At 32.3% G+C, this 17,932-nt stretch overlaps 1 protein-coding gene across 6 annotated transcripts in view; it reads left to right on the top strand.

Annotated features, from left to right (window-relative positions):
- The window catches only part of LOC126744529 (AF4/FMR2 family member lilli), a 343,999-nt gene that overhangs the window by 243,016 nt on the left and 83,051 nt on the right, over positions 1–17,932 (top strand). For all 6 annotated transcript variants that reach the window (XM_050451971.1, XM_050451967.1, XM_050451970.1 and 3 more), the window contains one exon: positions 10,169–10,199. In XM_050451971.1, the coding sequence (XP_050307928.1) occupies positions 10,169–10,199 (31 nt within the window). The remainder of the gene's footprint in view (positions 1–10,168; positions 10,200–17,932) is intronic.

The raw sequence follows: 17,932 nt of genomic DNA, 5'->3' as shown, positions 1-17,932 counted from the left end.
AAGGTCCTTTACTACTTCAGTGTACCTAAGATTAACATTATCAATAGGAGCAAATTACTTGTTTCTTTTGTAGAAACTAATTTACCTGCATTTACCCATGATTAAATTACTTGTTTTTTTTGTAGAAACTAATTTACCTGCATTTACCCACAATCTATTTAGATCATCTTGTAAGAGAACCATGTCTTGTTCTGAAGTGATCACCCTATAAAACTTGTCTGCAAACAACAAAAAATTACTATTTTCAAAGCAAACCAAAATATCATTAATGAAAATATTGAACAACAGAGCAGAACAATGACCACCCTGTGGAACTCCAGAGGTCACACTGATAAGGCGTGACCTAGCATCACCAATTTGTACCTGCTTAAATCTGTCAGGAAGAAAACTCGCAAATCAGGCCACTAAACAATCTGAAAAGCCAAAAAGTCTTTTCCAGAATTTTTATAGTAATCTATGGTTGACACTGTCAAATGCCTTGGAAAGGCCTGCATATATTACCCCTTCTGTCCAAAGCATTCAACATAGCACCCTGATACAACAACAGGTTTGTAATAGCGGACTTGCCACGACTGAAGCCATGCTGTTCACTTAACAGAAGTTCTTCGCAATAAAAATTAATTTGGTCATAAATAAGACTGTCCAGAAGTTTGGCAGACAGATGCCAATGGCAGACTCTACGCACAAACTCCTGTAATTGATCATTTCATTAGCAGCACCACTTTTAAATATAGGCGTAATAAAACTGAGTTTCCACTGGGATGGAAAAATTGTCAAGTCTAATGACCTACTGAATAAAATAAAGACATTATAAGAGAGAGCACATACACATTTTCTCAAAAAATAGTTGGGTATACCATCAGATCCAGCACTAAGTTGAAGGGTTAATCGAAAGATCTTACCAAAAATTAATCCAACAGATAATTTAGGATTTGGAATAATCATGTTTACACCAGCCTGCTGAGAAGGTAAGACATTATTAGCTCCATTATAGACAGTGGAAACAAAACTGCAAACTCCGCATTATTATAGGTCATCAAATCAGGAAGCCTATTTGTTGCTCTCCTGTTATTAAACTTATATCAAAAACTTTTGAGGTTTGTATAAAGTAATTGGTCCAAATTTGAAATAATGTTCTGGTAACAAGTCTCCGTTAGAGTTTTGCACCTAGCTCTAAGATCTGAAAAGACTTCATAGTTTGCAACAGTATGACTAGACTAATATTTCTTATGTGAAATTTTCTTTTGCTGGATCAAGTACTTTAACTCACCTGAAAACCAACTAGGAAAAGACGAGGTTTTAAGTCTCTTAAGAGGCACAAAGCACAAACAAAGCTATTACCATATTCAATATATGATAGAATGCTGAAACCGCATCATCAATATTAATTACATTCAAAACAAGGTCCCAATCAACTCCACACAAATAACTATTAACACCCAAATAATTTGCATTTCTAAAGTCATAAAAGAACTGTACAAAATTTAAAGTTTTTTCTTTACCATTGTTAAAAGTTAATTCAAAATGATAAAGCTTATGATAGACAGATTTATCAAAAACACAGTCAACAGCTTCACTCACTACTAGATCATTACTATTCATAAAAGTAAAATCAAGAACAGTATTTCTATCATTTGGCACAAAATTCCTTTGAAAAAATTTAAGGTAAGAATAAAACTCTCCAAGTATTAATCCACCTGAGTTAGGTGGGCATCTAACAACAGTTCCAAACTCATAATTTTCCCAAAGAGCATCAGGAACATTAAAATTACCCAAAAATAATAAAGTCAGAGTTTAAAAATTGTTGCCTGAGAATATCAACAGACTGACAATGCCCTTCATAAAAATCCATATTGGACCCAGGTGGGATATACACCCCTCCAATTACAAAACTACTCCCGTCCACATTACAAGCTAAAAACAATTGCTCAACTGAATCGGACTGTAATCTAAGTTTTTTGGCATTTATAAGGTCTAATGTAAATTAATACACCTCCACCTCTGCGTTTATTGCTTGTAAGAGACGATCTATCACAGCGAAACAGATTGAAAGATATCACAGCCAATTCAGCTTCCGAAAAATCATTAGAGAGGCAACTATCAACAAATATTAAGATATCATAGTTACAACATATAATATTATTATGTAATTCCTGAAGTTTAGTACGTTTCACCTACATTAAAACAAAAAACTTGTAATGGGGCTACTTCAAATTTCTTCGATGATTCTGAGCATGCTTATTAGTTGTGATATAAGGCATATTGTTTCTGTATCTGATTGTTAAAATTTTCTTCGCCATCACTTTTGCGCTCATCAAAAACCTTAATCCAGCACTTTCGGGGGGTAAGGTCACTTTTAACTCTAAATGCATGCCCAGAGGGTATGTTCGCAGCCATCAAGACGTCCTTAGCGATCTTGTTATTGGAGAATATTGCCTTTAGTGGACGGATCCTATTATTCACTTGTTTCCTCAGTTGAACAATTTTAACATGTCCCAAGCTGCTCTCTGCTTTTTGGATCGATACCAACATCTCCACCACTTTTCTTTTATCTTACTCAATCCTGTCACGAATCATGTTTGAGTTTCATTCACACACATTATGAACAGTAATGTTGCTGGCCCTCTCAGCCCGGTCATTTATCTCAGTAAGTAAATTATCTATATCTGATGATTCAGAAGATGGTGGTTTCTGCTGTTCAAGTGATATTTTAACAGAAGTCAAATGAAGTATGAAAGCAGTGTTTGATGGATTTAATATCATCTCCAAGACATTTTAATGAGGCCACGAGATCAGGAAAAACCCTGGTCACCGCTTAAACCTCCTGAATTTGTTCCTCCAGTAGAGTTACTCAACCTATATTAAAGTGACAAAATGAGTTAACGAGCAACATGAATGCTCTAAGGATATACAGGGTATTCCGTTGATCATGTTACAATCTTCTGAGCTAGATAGTCAACGTCAAAAGAAAAAGAAAAGTTCATATGAACAAGGGTCCGGAAATGCTTCCTCAAGGAGCTAGATCTCTTAAAATTATTCGTTCAGCAGAAAGTTAAAAGTGTAGTCCTGATTATTTCTCGAATCTTGTTAATATGCACTTTGAGTTTTCGTTTAACATTAGCATTATTAATAAAATAATTAATTTTGGTGCTGTATCTTAATTTACTTTTAGTCAATTTTTACAAAAACGTGATATTTAGAGATTTTTGTTGAGAGCTTTTTTATGCAAAAGGCAGAGGAGCATCATAATCTGATACCCAAATGGGCAGGTTATCTTCGCAAAAGCTCTAAGCTCCCTGAGGAAATATTTCCGGACCTATGTTTATATGAACTTTTCTTTTTTTACGTTTTCTATCTACCCTAGAACTTTGTAACATGGTCAACGGACCACCCTGTATATTTTTTAATGATTTATATTTTTTAGACTTACAATTTCCTCTTATTCATTTTATAGCTAAATTTTTAATAGTTTTAGGAAATTTACCGCGCGATCCTTTGCCTTCAAAGATCCATTAATCTCATTTTCCCATTATTTGGGTTTGGAAACGAGATTTTCAAAAAAGTCAGTGAAAACGACTTTTTTGGCTACTTTTTCATAAAGAAAAAGTCATATCATTTCATTTGATTTATTTAAATTGATTTTGTGTCATGGTGTCAAAACTAGCCCTTTGACCAAGCCTTAAGGATTCAACTAAATTAATCTAATTTTTGGATATTGCCCAAGGAATGCTCTTCAACGATACCAAATTACGTTAAAATCGGTCAAACCGTTAAGACGTTAAAGAAGGTTATTGGAAAAACAATTAAACGCCTCCCACCAAATTTGTTTTTGAAATAACTGTTTTTGAAATAATTTTTTTTACGAAAATGATAGATAAAAGGTTGTCTTTAAAAATGTGAACAAAAATGGTTAGTTTATCGTGTGAAATTTAGTGATAATGCAATTCTAAAATTCAAGATGAAGATGGCAGGTAGGCCCTCTGGTGGTCATTTTTAGAACTTCAAAATATTTCCCCGCGCTCATAGCCGATTTATTCAATAATTTTTTTTATCCCCAAGTCATACGATGAATCATTCCCGGGATATGCCGAGGAACAGTCTTATTGGGTCACCCGGTATGTGGCGTCATCCTTCAAAAATTGTTTTTCAAAATAAATGAAAGAATAAAAAAGGAGGTAGAAGATTAAAAATCTTACATCAGATTTGTCTGAAATTTGGCACTCCGAAATAAGTGTGAGTGGAATCGAATAGAAAATGCTTGTAACTAATTTTCATCTCATTTTGATGTGAGGTTCTTTTTAACCAATGACTAGAGCGGTTAGACGTCGAAAATCTTCAACTAGGCCGAAAATAAATTAATATTTCAACAAAATTAGGAATTTTCTAGCTTTTGTTATTTTATTTATTTTTTTTATGTATTAGGTTCAGTTTAAAAACCTATAGTTTTTATTATAAAATAATTAATAGGTGTATACAATGCGGCTCTTAATTACCCCCCTCTCTTATCTTTAAAATTTGGCACACATCATTAGCCTAATACTATTTTTTTACCCTAGCTCATTTTGCAAAACTTCCAAATGGCGGCGGGACGCATTTTTTGAGTAAGAAAACATGGTTCAATTTAAAAGATGTTCAAAATTCTGACCACCCGCTGCAATGCAAGCGTGAGAGCGTCGTACCACGAGCGTCCTCCTGCATACGTTGAAAAACTTCCGCAATTTCTTGAATTTCAGCGTTAGCCGCAACAACCCTTCCTACTAACTCTTCCTCTGATTGAACCTGAGTGTCGTACACAAGCGCATGCCTGATTATAGTCTGCTCTAGCTAGAGCAAAACATGTATAGCCTGCGATTAAATTATGTTGTGAGACCGTGACTTTGTGTTTTATTTGTTTCGTCAACTCAGTATCGATATTATTTGTATATGTACATGTTAAACTTTTTTCTTGTGATACCTATTAGTACCGACATAAGGCGCATGCGGCTATGGTTTAAAAAGTAAAAAACGTTTGTTTTGGCGAGATCTACCAACACTTACATTTTGGCACAATAATTTCGGATCACCCTGGATATTGTGGCGTTTAAAGCTAACTTTTGTAAAATAATTTAATTATTTGTGGTTTTATATTTCTTAGTTTATTGATTATTTTAATTAACCAATACCCCTTTTTATCAATTTTCAATATGTGTTTGATGACTTAACCTATTAAAATCAGGCAGGTGAACATACAAAACCATTTTTTTACTCAAATATTATTCATATGGTGTTTAGTGCTACGGGTGCTTCCAAGATGTCACGGGGGATTGTGCCTCGGATATGCCAACACCTGGTGCAGGTGGCATTCGAGACGCACGCTCCGAAACAGGTGAAACTAAAACTACTTGCTTTGAAATCCTTTGTTTTAAAATTCAACATTTGCTTATTAAAATAACAAAGTCTTAAATATTTTATAAATGTTTTAATATGGGGATTTGGCATTGTTGGCTTCTATTCTGAAGTATATTCATTTTAATCGACTACACGTCTATGTAAAGTTTGTCTCTTAAAAAAAAAAATGTGTAAACTTTACATGTTACTACATTATCTTCTTCGAATTCAAAGATTCTTTGTATAAATTTCAAATAGAATTAGTTATTTTCAGTTTCGTGTTTGTGACCCAATATCTTCAATATTGCAGAGGGTTGTTGGGTCGGGTCAGAAATAAAACAGAAACCTCTTTACTTAAATGTCGACGTTTCGACTTATATTAAGTCATCCTCAGGACATTGAAATGGATTCAAGTAATCACAGAGATAAAAGAAAGTAATTTCAAGTACATAAAAAACACTATTAAAATAAATGTTCTTTACATGTACAAAAATTAAAACAACAAAAAACAAAAACCACGACACAATTAAAATTACATTCTGGTACAATCCGTTAAAATTTTTTTTCATAAAAAAAATATAAAATTTATTTTTTATACATTACACCTCTTACCTAAGTCTAGGTTTCTTTAGTTATAATGAAAACACATTTATAATAGGAGCGTAGAATTATTTTTAACATGGGTTAAATTGTAGGTGTTATTGTGGGCAAACTAGAATCAACAATAAGCCAAGAAACAAATGTTTTTATTCTTCCGAGCGTTTATTTAATTTTTATTATTCAATGTTATGTTGATAAATTAAGGATTATTAGGTAATGAAGATGTATGTACCTATTAATAAAAAGCCAATTATCAAACATTTGGTAGTAAAAGAGCGTGGAAGCATTGTTAAATTATAGTTGCCAAACCTTCTGAATTACTCTACGGTACAATATTATAACTAGATCAACAAATACCAAAATCACTCAAATCAAAAACAAACTACCTGTTTTCTCAGCTGGGAAGTTGAAAATATCCTGCACAGCATCCAGGCATAAGTAATTTAATATTTTTTTAATTTATTATGTTTTGAGATACCAAGATCATTCAGTTGAAATTGTGAAATTAAAATTATACTTACTGATAGCTTTGAACGTTAGGTTCATTGTTTAAAGTAAAAGTTCATTTATCTGTGAAGCAAATATTTCTTGTAAAATCCCTATTCATATTTGCCCTTTCCATTATATCCAAACAGAAATCCTGCCGCCGTAGTGCCCGTAGTTCACCCCCACCTCTAAGCTCGTGATGTCTTTCATATTTGTATGAGATATTTCTGTTTTTTTTAAAGCCTGAAGCGCAATATACATGTATAATGAATATCTAAACGGATTTGAGATGGTTGCAAACCTCTACAAACGAATGTTTTTTTATTAAAAATTATTGAGTAAGATGTTATAAATGGATATGGATAAAAGTTTTCCTTATAGTTGTTAGGAGTTACATAGCCCTTTATATTTTTTAACATCTAACAATTCGATAATTTTACGAAAAAACTTTTGTTTGTAGAGGTTTGCAACCATCTCAAATGCGTTTAGATTTATTATAGAAAAAAGATTAGTTCCTTTGGGAAGCTTTTTCACTTCTTTAACATTTGACTTTTTAAGTAATTTTTTACAAAAAAGCTTTAGTTTGTAGAGGTTTATAACCACTCTTAATCGATTTAGTTATTGATTGTTAATATCTGGACAAAAACATATAAATTTTTTGGGAATTTCAGGAGATACGTGTATGGCTGCGTTCTAGATTTTGGTTGCTAGATATCGATCGGGCGCTAGCTTCACAGATATAAAAAAATATCTAGAAAAACAACACAAAGTGGCCACTTCGAATACGTGCATTTTAAACATAGAGGTATTCTACATTATCAAGTTGCTTTTTTAATTAACTTTTTTGTCAGGAATCTTTTTTTTTATTCTGAAAAATTTGTTGATTACTCTGAAAGTATAATTAGAAACTTTTAAAGTGTACACTGTTTACCTGTTACAAAATACAACACATTAAAAAAATATGTAGTGGATTAAGAAAATTATATATTGAATGAAAAATTGGAAAGTCGATTTGACATCAATGTCTGAGAGATGGTGCATTCCAACCTTGCCTATGGTTTGCAGCTAGGCCTATTTTAGGCATTCAATGTTCTAAGGTTTAAAACTATTATGAAGCAACTAAATAATACATTTTACTTAACCCAATAGAGTTATATAATATTGTTTTATAAATGCTTTATACCAAATTACTTTTTGCATTAGAGGAATATTTTATTAAACTGTCACATAGTTATCTATAAAACTTTGTTCTAAAATAAGGTTGTTTATAAAACAGAATTATTTTAATTAAAACTGTTAAGTAATATTTTATTGTTTAATACGCTTTTAATATAACTAATATAAAATAATTTTTTTTCGTAGTAGTCTTTGTGCGCTCAATATGTCAATTTTTGACAGGGTATTTGGCAGTGTTGCCATAATTGACAAAATTAGATAAAATTTAGGTAAAAGGCGGCATTCGTTCTTGTTCCTGGAACCTTTCAATCGTAATACCCGGTTTACATGCAGCTCACTTCCACGGCAGTGAGCAGGGAGTAGACAGGGAAGTTGGCAACGCGAGTATGTAAACACGTCGCTCGCCCTGCCGCTGCCTATGCCTGCCATTGCCCACTGCCGCGCCGCTGCCATACGCTCCCTTCGGTGGCGGTTTTTTGGACGGAAGTCAAAGGATAGACAGCACGAACAGCAACGTCGTGTTTACATGATGCATGTGAATTATGCGAGGAACTAGGGGATTCACAGCATTTTGTCTATTTTGTTCAGTTACTCAGTTGCATGGAGGGTAGAGTAGCAGCACGTGGATTTTAATTTTTATTTCAATTTTCGTGTATGTGATAAACCTATGGAGTGGAGTAAAGAAAAAATTTTATTGTTTTTGGAGCTGTATAAAGCTGAGAGGTTGTTATGGGATGCTTCACACATTAACCATAAAAAAAAAACATATAGTCCACGATGCGTGGAAAAGAATCAGCAACGTGTTGGAAATTCTTTTACTTATGTACTTAAACTTGAGATAATCTATTTTGGTCACCTGTTAAAAAACCTTATTACTACCAGTCAAACAATGGTTGCGACCTGCTATTGACATTGTTTGACGGGTGGAAAGCAGGTTTTTTGACAGGTGACCAAAATAAATTATGTCTGACGCCAACTATAATATAATGTATTACATATTTAAAATAAATAAATATGTTCCTAAATGAAATGTATTTGTTTATTGCTTACCTTAATTTGGTCCTTTAAAATTGAATTAATTGCTCCACAAACTTCAGGTACAATCAGCGAAATTGCTGCCGTTGAAACTTTAAATAAATAATGTAAACTTTTGTAACTGTCTCCAGTGGCCAAATATCGCAATGTTATTGCCAAGCGAATTTTTGGTAGTATTAGAACCCCTGTTTTAGTTTCTCTTTTGATCATGGGCTCAATTTTATTAAGCAGAAATTCAAAGTCTATTCGGGACATTCGGCAAAAGTTAAAAAATTCTCCCGATTCCTCACATGTCAGATCATTAAAAAAGTTATTCATACTTGTTCAGTAAAAAAACTGGAGTTAATTTTTTCATTAGGGGAGTAAAAAATTACTTACAACGTTCTATTACGATGAATCGCTGTCATCCACCATCGTCTTTTTCGACGTCGACGTTTCTTTTCCACAGCATATCTTAACACATTTAAATAATTCTCTACATTTAAAACGCAAAGCGCTGTCGCCACAAAAACATCTTCGCCCTCCATACTGCCGCAGAATAATGCGCACAAATAATTCGGGTAGTGGCAGGTAGATGCGAGCTGCATGTAAATAGTTACTTGCTTATTTACTTTTAATTAAAATCTGCCTGGAATTATTTGGGGCATGAAGTGGGCAGCGCAAGTAGCAGCGGCAGTGGCTGCATGTAAACCGGGTATAAGTTCTTGTACTTTGGTGTGCCATGTATGATAAAAGAATCTTTTGAAGACAAAAGGAAAACCACTCAAATCTAAGTGTTTTTTTTCAGAAGGAATCTATCTGTCTTTTTTCAAATGTAATTGTACGGCCGAAATGCCTCCTTAAAACAGAGATATATAATAATAAAACTAATATAAAGGACAACAGTCATTATAGATTGCGAAAATATTATAGCGCTTTAAAATTTAACAGTGCTGCATGCAGTCACACTACAAAATGAGGCATGCCGATATTATTATTGTTATTCTGTAAAAAATAAAAACAGCAAATACTTATCAGACGACCGGAGGCAGCCGCTCATCGACTAGAGGAAGCAAAGAAATTAGTTTGGACACTGCAGTAACCTTTAATTCCCTAAGCTGTATATTCCGCTCATACGTCCTATTTTATTTTTCGATATTCAATCTGGTTATCTTTAAATTTAATAAACTGTAGAATTACCTGTCGAAAATCCGGCAACCATTTGACGTTCGAACAGCTGTCGACGGAAGCCAATAATAAAGAAAGTGAAACCGAATTATTCCATTTTGATTTAAGGGTTTTTTTTCTCATATGTTTCTAAGATTTCTAAGGTTACCAGTCACCAGACCGGTTTAGAGGGCGGAAAATCCGCCTGACACTACTACGCCCCTTGCTAGTTGCGATATTTGATGGAAATTTTTTAAGCTAGAGGTTTCGGACAAATTATTTCCAGCATGCATACGTCACAATATAATTAAATTAATTTTGAGTACAATCTAATTTTGCTTTCTTCCTTTTGTTTCAGGCGGGGAACGAACTACGCCAAAGAGTTCTGCGTAAGTACCCAACAATATTTTTTTTTTAATTTAAAATGTCCATCTTAGGAAGAATATGATTACGCAGTTATAGTAATTTGTAATTATAGAAAATTATTAATATTAATTATAGAAAAACTTCTTACTAATAGAACAATTGGTATCAAAAGTGGAATAATTAAATAATTAAAGATGTATTTTTAATCTATGGGAAGCAGCCAAAAACTATTTATGTACGAACAATTATCTTTTATAAATCTAAAAAATATCGATATATTCATATATTAAATTCTCAAATCAAACTTTTATATTATATGTATGTATATACCCTTTAACTGAAAATGAAGTAAAGAGAGTACAATGCAAAAAATGAAAAACAAACACACAACTGGACATGATGTGATCCCTTCTTTTATTCTTCGATATTGTGCACAATGTTCTTAGATCCCCTGCATCTTATATTCAATCTTGCTATAAAAACTTCCACTTCTCCAGTTGTTTGGAAGATTTCTAAAATTACGCCAATACATAAGTGCAACAGACAATATTGAAAATTATAGACCTGTCTCCATACTATGTGTTTCCTACAAAAAGCGTACAAAGCTGTGGGACACAATTGGATGTTGTATATTCACTTTTTCAAAGGCCTTCGATAGGTTGGATAGGTCTTATCACTGAAAAAATTATATCTATTGGTTTCCATCATGGCCTTGTAAAACTTTGCCTCCTATCTGAATGATCGTTCCCATTTTGTTGAATACATTGGCTTTAAGTCAAATTGTTATCTCACACTAAGTGGTGCCCCTCAAGGAAGCAACCTTGTCCCACTCATTTTTTCTATATTTGTCAATGATTTCATCGGTATCGTTATGTTTGAGTGTTTTATTTGCAGCTGACTTAAACATATTTATATAATAGAATTTACAGAGGATTGTGACCTGTTGCAAAGAGACAATGATGCTTTAGCATACTGGTGTACAATAAATAAATTACCTCTGAATATTAAAAAGGGCAAGTGTAACAACAGTTATAAGTTAGGTAATACTGCCCTAGAAAATGTCGACTATAAGGGATCTAGGGCTCATAGTTCAACAAGCGCATTGATGAAGTTGTTAAATCTTCCTTGAAAACTCTTGGTTGCGTAATCAGATCAATAAGAGAATTTGAAAGGTTGGACAGTCTTGTTATTTGTATAATGGTCTAATTAAGTCTAAATTACTTTATGCAGCAATAGTATGGTTCTCTAACTCTAATGTCCATATAGACAGACTAAAATATATGCAGTGCAGGTTTTTGAAGTATTTATGCTCAAAAATTGATGGAATATACCCTCCAAGGGGGTATGACCATAAACAACTTCTACAAAGATTTAATTTTTTATCTGTGAGGCATTGCGCTATGCTGAGCAGTCACCTTTTTTTATTTAAACTATGTAACTATAAAATTGATGCACCTAATCTTTTAAGAGACTTAAAATTTTTTGTTCCCTCTATACACACTAGAAAACATCTTCGTTTTTATTTAGAAAATAGACCTACTAACTTAGCAAGAAATGCGCCTTTATATCGAGATTGCTCATGGTTTAATATTTTACACAGCAATAATGATATTGACAGGTTTAAAGGCACTATACCTACATTCAAACGCAAAATTGCTCCAATGATTATGACATAACCATTAAATATTTCTATATATATAAAAGACTCTCCATTTAATTATCTCTTGCCTTTAACATACTCTGAAGTTGTGAGCTTAAAATTTCGGCTGTTTTTGATTCAAATCAATTTTTGTAGACTGTTAAGTTTTATTTAGTTTTTAGTCTTTAGTTTTTTTCAGTTTATTGGTTTTATATAATTACTTTTCATCTGTTAAGCATATGTTGTCTTATTATTAGGAATTTCCTATTAGACAATGTTTGGTAAATAAAGTATAAAAATAGAAAAAAAAAGTACTTTTTTATATTTTAGGTGATTCGTTTGAGGAATTCTGATCCAGTGACATTAAACTAATCTTAAACAACCCTCGTTATCATTATTAACGCAATTAAAAAATAGTTGTACAATCAACAATCGGATCTATATAGTTTGATTTCGCGTTATCGAAGAAAATATTATTTTAGGGCTTATTCACCTGCCTATCTGCGCATCCGGGACTTCACGGGACCTCAGATTCGATGCGATTTAAAATAGGTTCAAATATTTAGAAAAAAAATTTATAAAAATGGGCTCACATCTATTTAGTTTGGCGATCCATTTCATTTTGCCCTTTGTTATTTTGTTAATTCTCATCAGCTATTTAAGCTGGCTTCTATCATGACAGCTTTTTAATTAAGGTACCAAATTATAGTTACAAATTGTCATGTAAATTTACAAAACTTATGAATAACTAAATTTAATGTCGAAAAACCAAATAGTGATCAGATATTTGTAAGAATTTTTTTAATCTGCGAGAGTTTCAGAGGAATCAAGGGTAAACATTTGGTGAAGATGATTATAGATATTAAGCTTATAATTGCAGTCCTTACCGCACCAGAGTCCACAAGGAGCATGAAACAAGGGCCGCGGGCTATAAAAAATCTGATGGCATGAATCAAAAAAAATTATAGAATTTGTGAGTTTCGATGATGGCGTCATAAGGTGACAGGTAATTAATATAAATAGATAGTGTGCAAGTTTATTTTTTGATGACATTTACCCCAAATAATATACTTAATAGAAATTATGCTCATCTGCATACTTTCTGAAGTCGCTGAGTCGCTTCTGTCACAAACGCAACTCTCAGAAAATATTCGTCTGGTTTAAAAGCTCAGTGTAAGTACAATGGGAGTAAGCTTAATAGAGTACAAATGATTTGAATCCATTTTCGGTAATTGTAATTAAAGTTTTAGATTGTTGTCGGAGATTTTAATGAGAGATTATCTTATAGCCTATTTAATACTTACATAGTTCATAAATTTCGGGTCTAGATCTAGCACACGATTTTCGTATAAAACGGTTTTTTAAAGGAGTTTATGGAGTACAAATAATACTACCGAGATGTGAAAAATCGTTCGTCGAATTCAAATGTTTTGCAATTTGCCCACAAATTAGACATTGACTTTTTTTTAAGTTTTAAAATCATTCTTTTAAATTGCTTTAAATTGCTGCTTTTATAGTTCCATTTTTTGATAAAGATTTAAATGTTTTGGTAGCTAGAATACTATTGTCTTATTGGGTTTAAACTCACGTCTTATACTAAACAGACAGCGATACTAAACAGGCAATAGGTAGAAGTTTAAAATGTACCCTGAATTATCATGATGTAAGAAAATTTGAGAGACAAACACGAAACATATTTTTGTAAGCAAAGGGCATTTTTTAAATTGCCATTAATATCGTTACGAATCAAAGCCATGACACCTCCGGTTCTTTTATTAGTAGTGGTACATTGCTCAATTTGGTACCCCTTAATCTTTAACATTTTTTATTTCAACAATGTTTACTGATGGTCGTACCGACAACAGTTATAGTATTTGATAATGTCGTATTTGTTATATACCGGACAACAATTCCAGCCAATATTTCCCTTTGTTTTTTGTAAACAAATTATAAGTATTATCATCTACCTCCAATATAGTTAAATTTTTATCTGGTACCATCCGCCTGCTTCTGCCATGAATTGATGATTTGTAAAGAAATTCACTAGATTTGAACCATTTACTTTTAGGTTTTCAATACATTTTTGAAATTCGGATAATTTCTGATTATATTTAAATTTTTTCTCTCTGCTTTTTTTAACTAAAATATGACCTTTAACTTTTAACAATTTAAATAGCTTTTGATGCTATGATTTAAATATAAATCTCTTATCTACCTCTGTATATATCCATACTATTACTAATATTTTTTTTCTTTATTAAAAGAGTCTCATAACACCACTTTTGTATTAGTTTGGACCTTATTCAAAATATTAGGAGTTAACAGTTTTCATAGTTCCTATTTAAAAAACTGTGACGATCGAATGATTGAATTCAGAGATATTTTTGCATTTTACTTTTTACAGGAAGAGACACTAAAGAAAACTTAAAAAACTCAACATTTAATTTCATCTCGATTACATAGACCTATCAGGCGAAGAGCTGCCGTTCGCTGAAGTGCATAGATCCAGGAGACACATTGCAAGATTATAAAAAAAAAGTAAAAAATATATTGCCCATTGAGCAGATTTCAACCTAAGACCTTTTACATGGCAGTTGGATTCTTATTTACTACACTGATTGAAAAAAATAAAAAATACACACTAAATTATTGTTTTTTTTGATCCCACAGAAATGTGTGTAAAATTACTTCTTGATTGAAACTATACTTTTTATGTAATTATACATTTTTCATGTAAATATTTAAAATGTAAATTTACCAATATGAATGGAAAAATACATTAAGTTCCGTATATACATTATGTAAATATAACATCGTGTGTACGTATTTTTACCAGTAATTCTACATTTATTTATGTATAGGTACTACGATTTAGTGTTTCCATTTTTTTGTCTCAAAATGTAAAATTACGTTGTAATTTTTCAATTAATGTTTTTTACAGTGAGCTATTACACTGTAATATGTTGTATCTACACCCAGTATCTGCACTAAAAAAAAGTGAGATATAATGTCTACTCGGTTATAATTCAAACGTAAAATTAGTGTATCAAAGTCATAAAATGCATGGATAAATCAACTTTTGACACCGTTATGCTATACGATGAAATTGAAGGCAAGTAGGATGAAGATTAATTCTCACTTATTTTTTATGGCAATAGTAGATACTATTGATATTAAGGGAACTGTTTATCATTGTAATCTTTTTGGATAGATTTAGTAATCCATCATTTATTTAACTGGAATATTCACAAAAAGGGATTAAGTTGAATCTGCATTATTGCAAAAAAAAATTAAACAAAAAGTCAGTTGACTGAAATTTTCTTAGCTTATTAAAGAAGTATGTAATCAAAATCTAATATAAAAAGCGTTTTAATATATAAACTAAAGTTTTATTTTTAAATAACACTTAATAAAAAAAATTATTTAAAATATATGTAATAAATAGTAATAAATCCGTAAGTAACAAATTGGTTCCTGAAAGGAAATTAACTAAAATTAACAACATTCTTTAATTTTTAATCTTTTTTAATTATTAAGTTTTACCCATGAGGCTTAAGGATAAGTATAGGTATAAACATAAAACAAAATTAGATAAAAAGTAATCTAAACAATATCCTACAAATTTAGTTTTATAATATTCTCGAGAAGTGTATTTAAAACATAATTCGTAAGATATTATCAGGTCAAATGTTTTATAGTAATACACCGCATTTAAAAACGATTTTGACAAATTTTTCATTACGCTAAGCAGTTTACGTTTGGAAGCAGTCTTAGATCTTGTTCCCGAGTCAAGGTGAATTTTTAAATGAAAATATTGGATCATCTCTAACGTTATTGCTGCTTCCTTTGGAAAAATTAAATGCATTACGAATACTTGGCCCTATACAATTAAGGCTGTTTTGCACGCTGACACTCGGCACTAGGGTTGCCACGAGACGAGACGAGACGAGATTAAGAATTGTCTCGTCTCGTCTCGAAAGTTCGAGACAAATATTTTTCGAGACGAGACGAGACAAGCTTATGTCTCGTCGAGACAAGACCTTATCTCGTCTCGTCTCGTTTTGTCTCGAAAAGTTCTGATACCTATGTAAAAGCCCAGGATAAAACTTAAAAAATTTAATAGACCCCAATAACTAATAAGCATATTATAGGTAGTTAAGTATGAAAGTTAAAAAAATCATATTCGATTTTTAAATTAATTGGGCAGGTAGGCATGTTGGGAAAGATTTTTTTAAGATTTAATAAAATATTTATATGAGCACTCCATTAAAATTATGCAAAACGCATTTTCCAACAATCTATAGTTAGCAATAATATAAAGCAGTCATAGTGTTTTTATAAAAGCGGCAATAGTGGAATATTGAAAATAATATTTTATATGCATTTAAGCTACAGTTGTCAACATACCTATTAACAGCAGAAAAATATCAATAAAATATTATGACACACCTTGTATAAAAACGTTAAGTTGAAAAAGAAATGCGCAGCTAAAATAAAAACAGACGTGACTGGTCCAAGAGATTTAAATAAACATACCCCTAAATTCTAAGGATATTTTTTCCAATCTACCCACCACCTGTTACACAAATCGTAAGCCCATTAGTATAATAATGGGGAAATAAAAAAATAATCAAAACCTATTCCGTGATTTTAATGACAATTTTACCAATTATTACTGGAAGCATTTTACATATAACGAGACGTCTCGTCTCGTCTCGCCTTGTCTCGAACATTTTTATCTCGTCTCGTCTCGTCTCGAAATTCGAGACAAAATACTTTCGAGACGAGATAAAATGACTTCGAGACGAGACGAGACGAGACGAGACATCTCGTGTCTCGCGGCATCACTACTCGGCACTTCGATAATTCGATCATGTTTTTTCTGCCGCACTATCCCGTTTAGCCCGTACCGCTCAATATTTATTACATTTTATCACTTTTTCTGTTGCGGGCGATTTTTTTTAATTTCCCTTCCCGGCGGGCTGAATCTTTAAAGGAAAAAGCAACTGGATAGGCCTCTTCATAGTAGTTCCATTGCTGGTTCGTATTTCGTAGGCTCGAATACGCCCATCTCTTCTCAGAGTGTGAGTGGTTTTTCAAACCATAAAAACCTGTGACAGTCTCGCTAATTTTCTGCTAATATAATTTGCAAGAAAGCCTATGTCAGCTGATAGTCCAATCTTCCCAATTCTGAAATTTAATAAGACTCGTAGCAACTCAGGTACTAAATTTTCCAAATTCCAACATCTCATTAAGCGAAGGGAATCCTCGCGTACTTGCGTCAAAGACGACTCGAATTTTCGTTGTGTCCTTTTCCTCGCGAAATATCGGCCGATTTGGCATTAGTAGGCTCGACCCGAAATTGTTTGATTAGCCGGTTTAGCACAATCGTTAATAATGTATTCTTGCATTGTGGCATCGTATTCCAACAAGTTCGAATTTTTACTGAGTTTATTTACTAACAAATTTAACCGTAATCGCGCACTTGTTGGAGTCTAGTTTGACATTGTCATTAATCCATGAAAGATTAACTTCATAGCGACAACTGTTAAATTTTATTTTATCTTGAATAAACGTTTGAGGTGGATTTATTCGCTTTTACACTTTCACTTATAATACCGATTGAGTCAAAGTCCCAAAACCGTTAAACGTTAAAATTCGCCTGTGCAATCCACCTTTGGCAGCTGTACATTCATTACGTTAGAAACATTTACATAACCCAAAAAGTCAGTAGATTGATCCACACCAAGAAGAGTCCAACCTAATTTAGTGTCCAACGCGGTTAAAGATTCCGTCAATTTCTTAGCGCTACCCGTTACAAACATATCTCAGGCACTACCAATGCAGACATTTGTCTATTAAATTATCATCATATTTGGATTTAAGTCAAAAATTTACACGTTTACAAGCTTTGGGGGGAACTACCGAGGAAGTCCCAAAAGACCTAATAGATATGTGTATATTAATATAATAATATTATAATATTATGTATGCCGTTACTTTCTAATTTAAACTTTCAACGATTCCTTTATAGAAGTTATTTGACTTCCGCTGTCTAAAATCATCCTTATTGATGCTTGATGATTATTATCATTAAAATTTAGTCTTATCAAAATG

Source organism: Anthonomus grandis, chromosome 14 (assembly GCF_022605725.1).
Source record: "Anthonomus grandis grandis chromosome 14, icAntGran1.3, whole genome shotgun sequence".
In the NCBI taxonomy this organism is placed as follows: Eukaryota; Metazoa; Arthropoda; class Insecta; order Coleoptera; family Curculionidae; genus Anthonomus; species Anthonomus grandis.
Note: the sequence above shows the minus strand (reverse complement) of the source record. Positions and strands in the feature narration are given on the sequence as shown.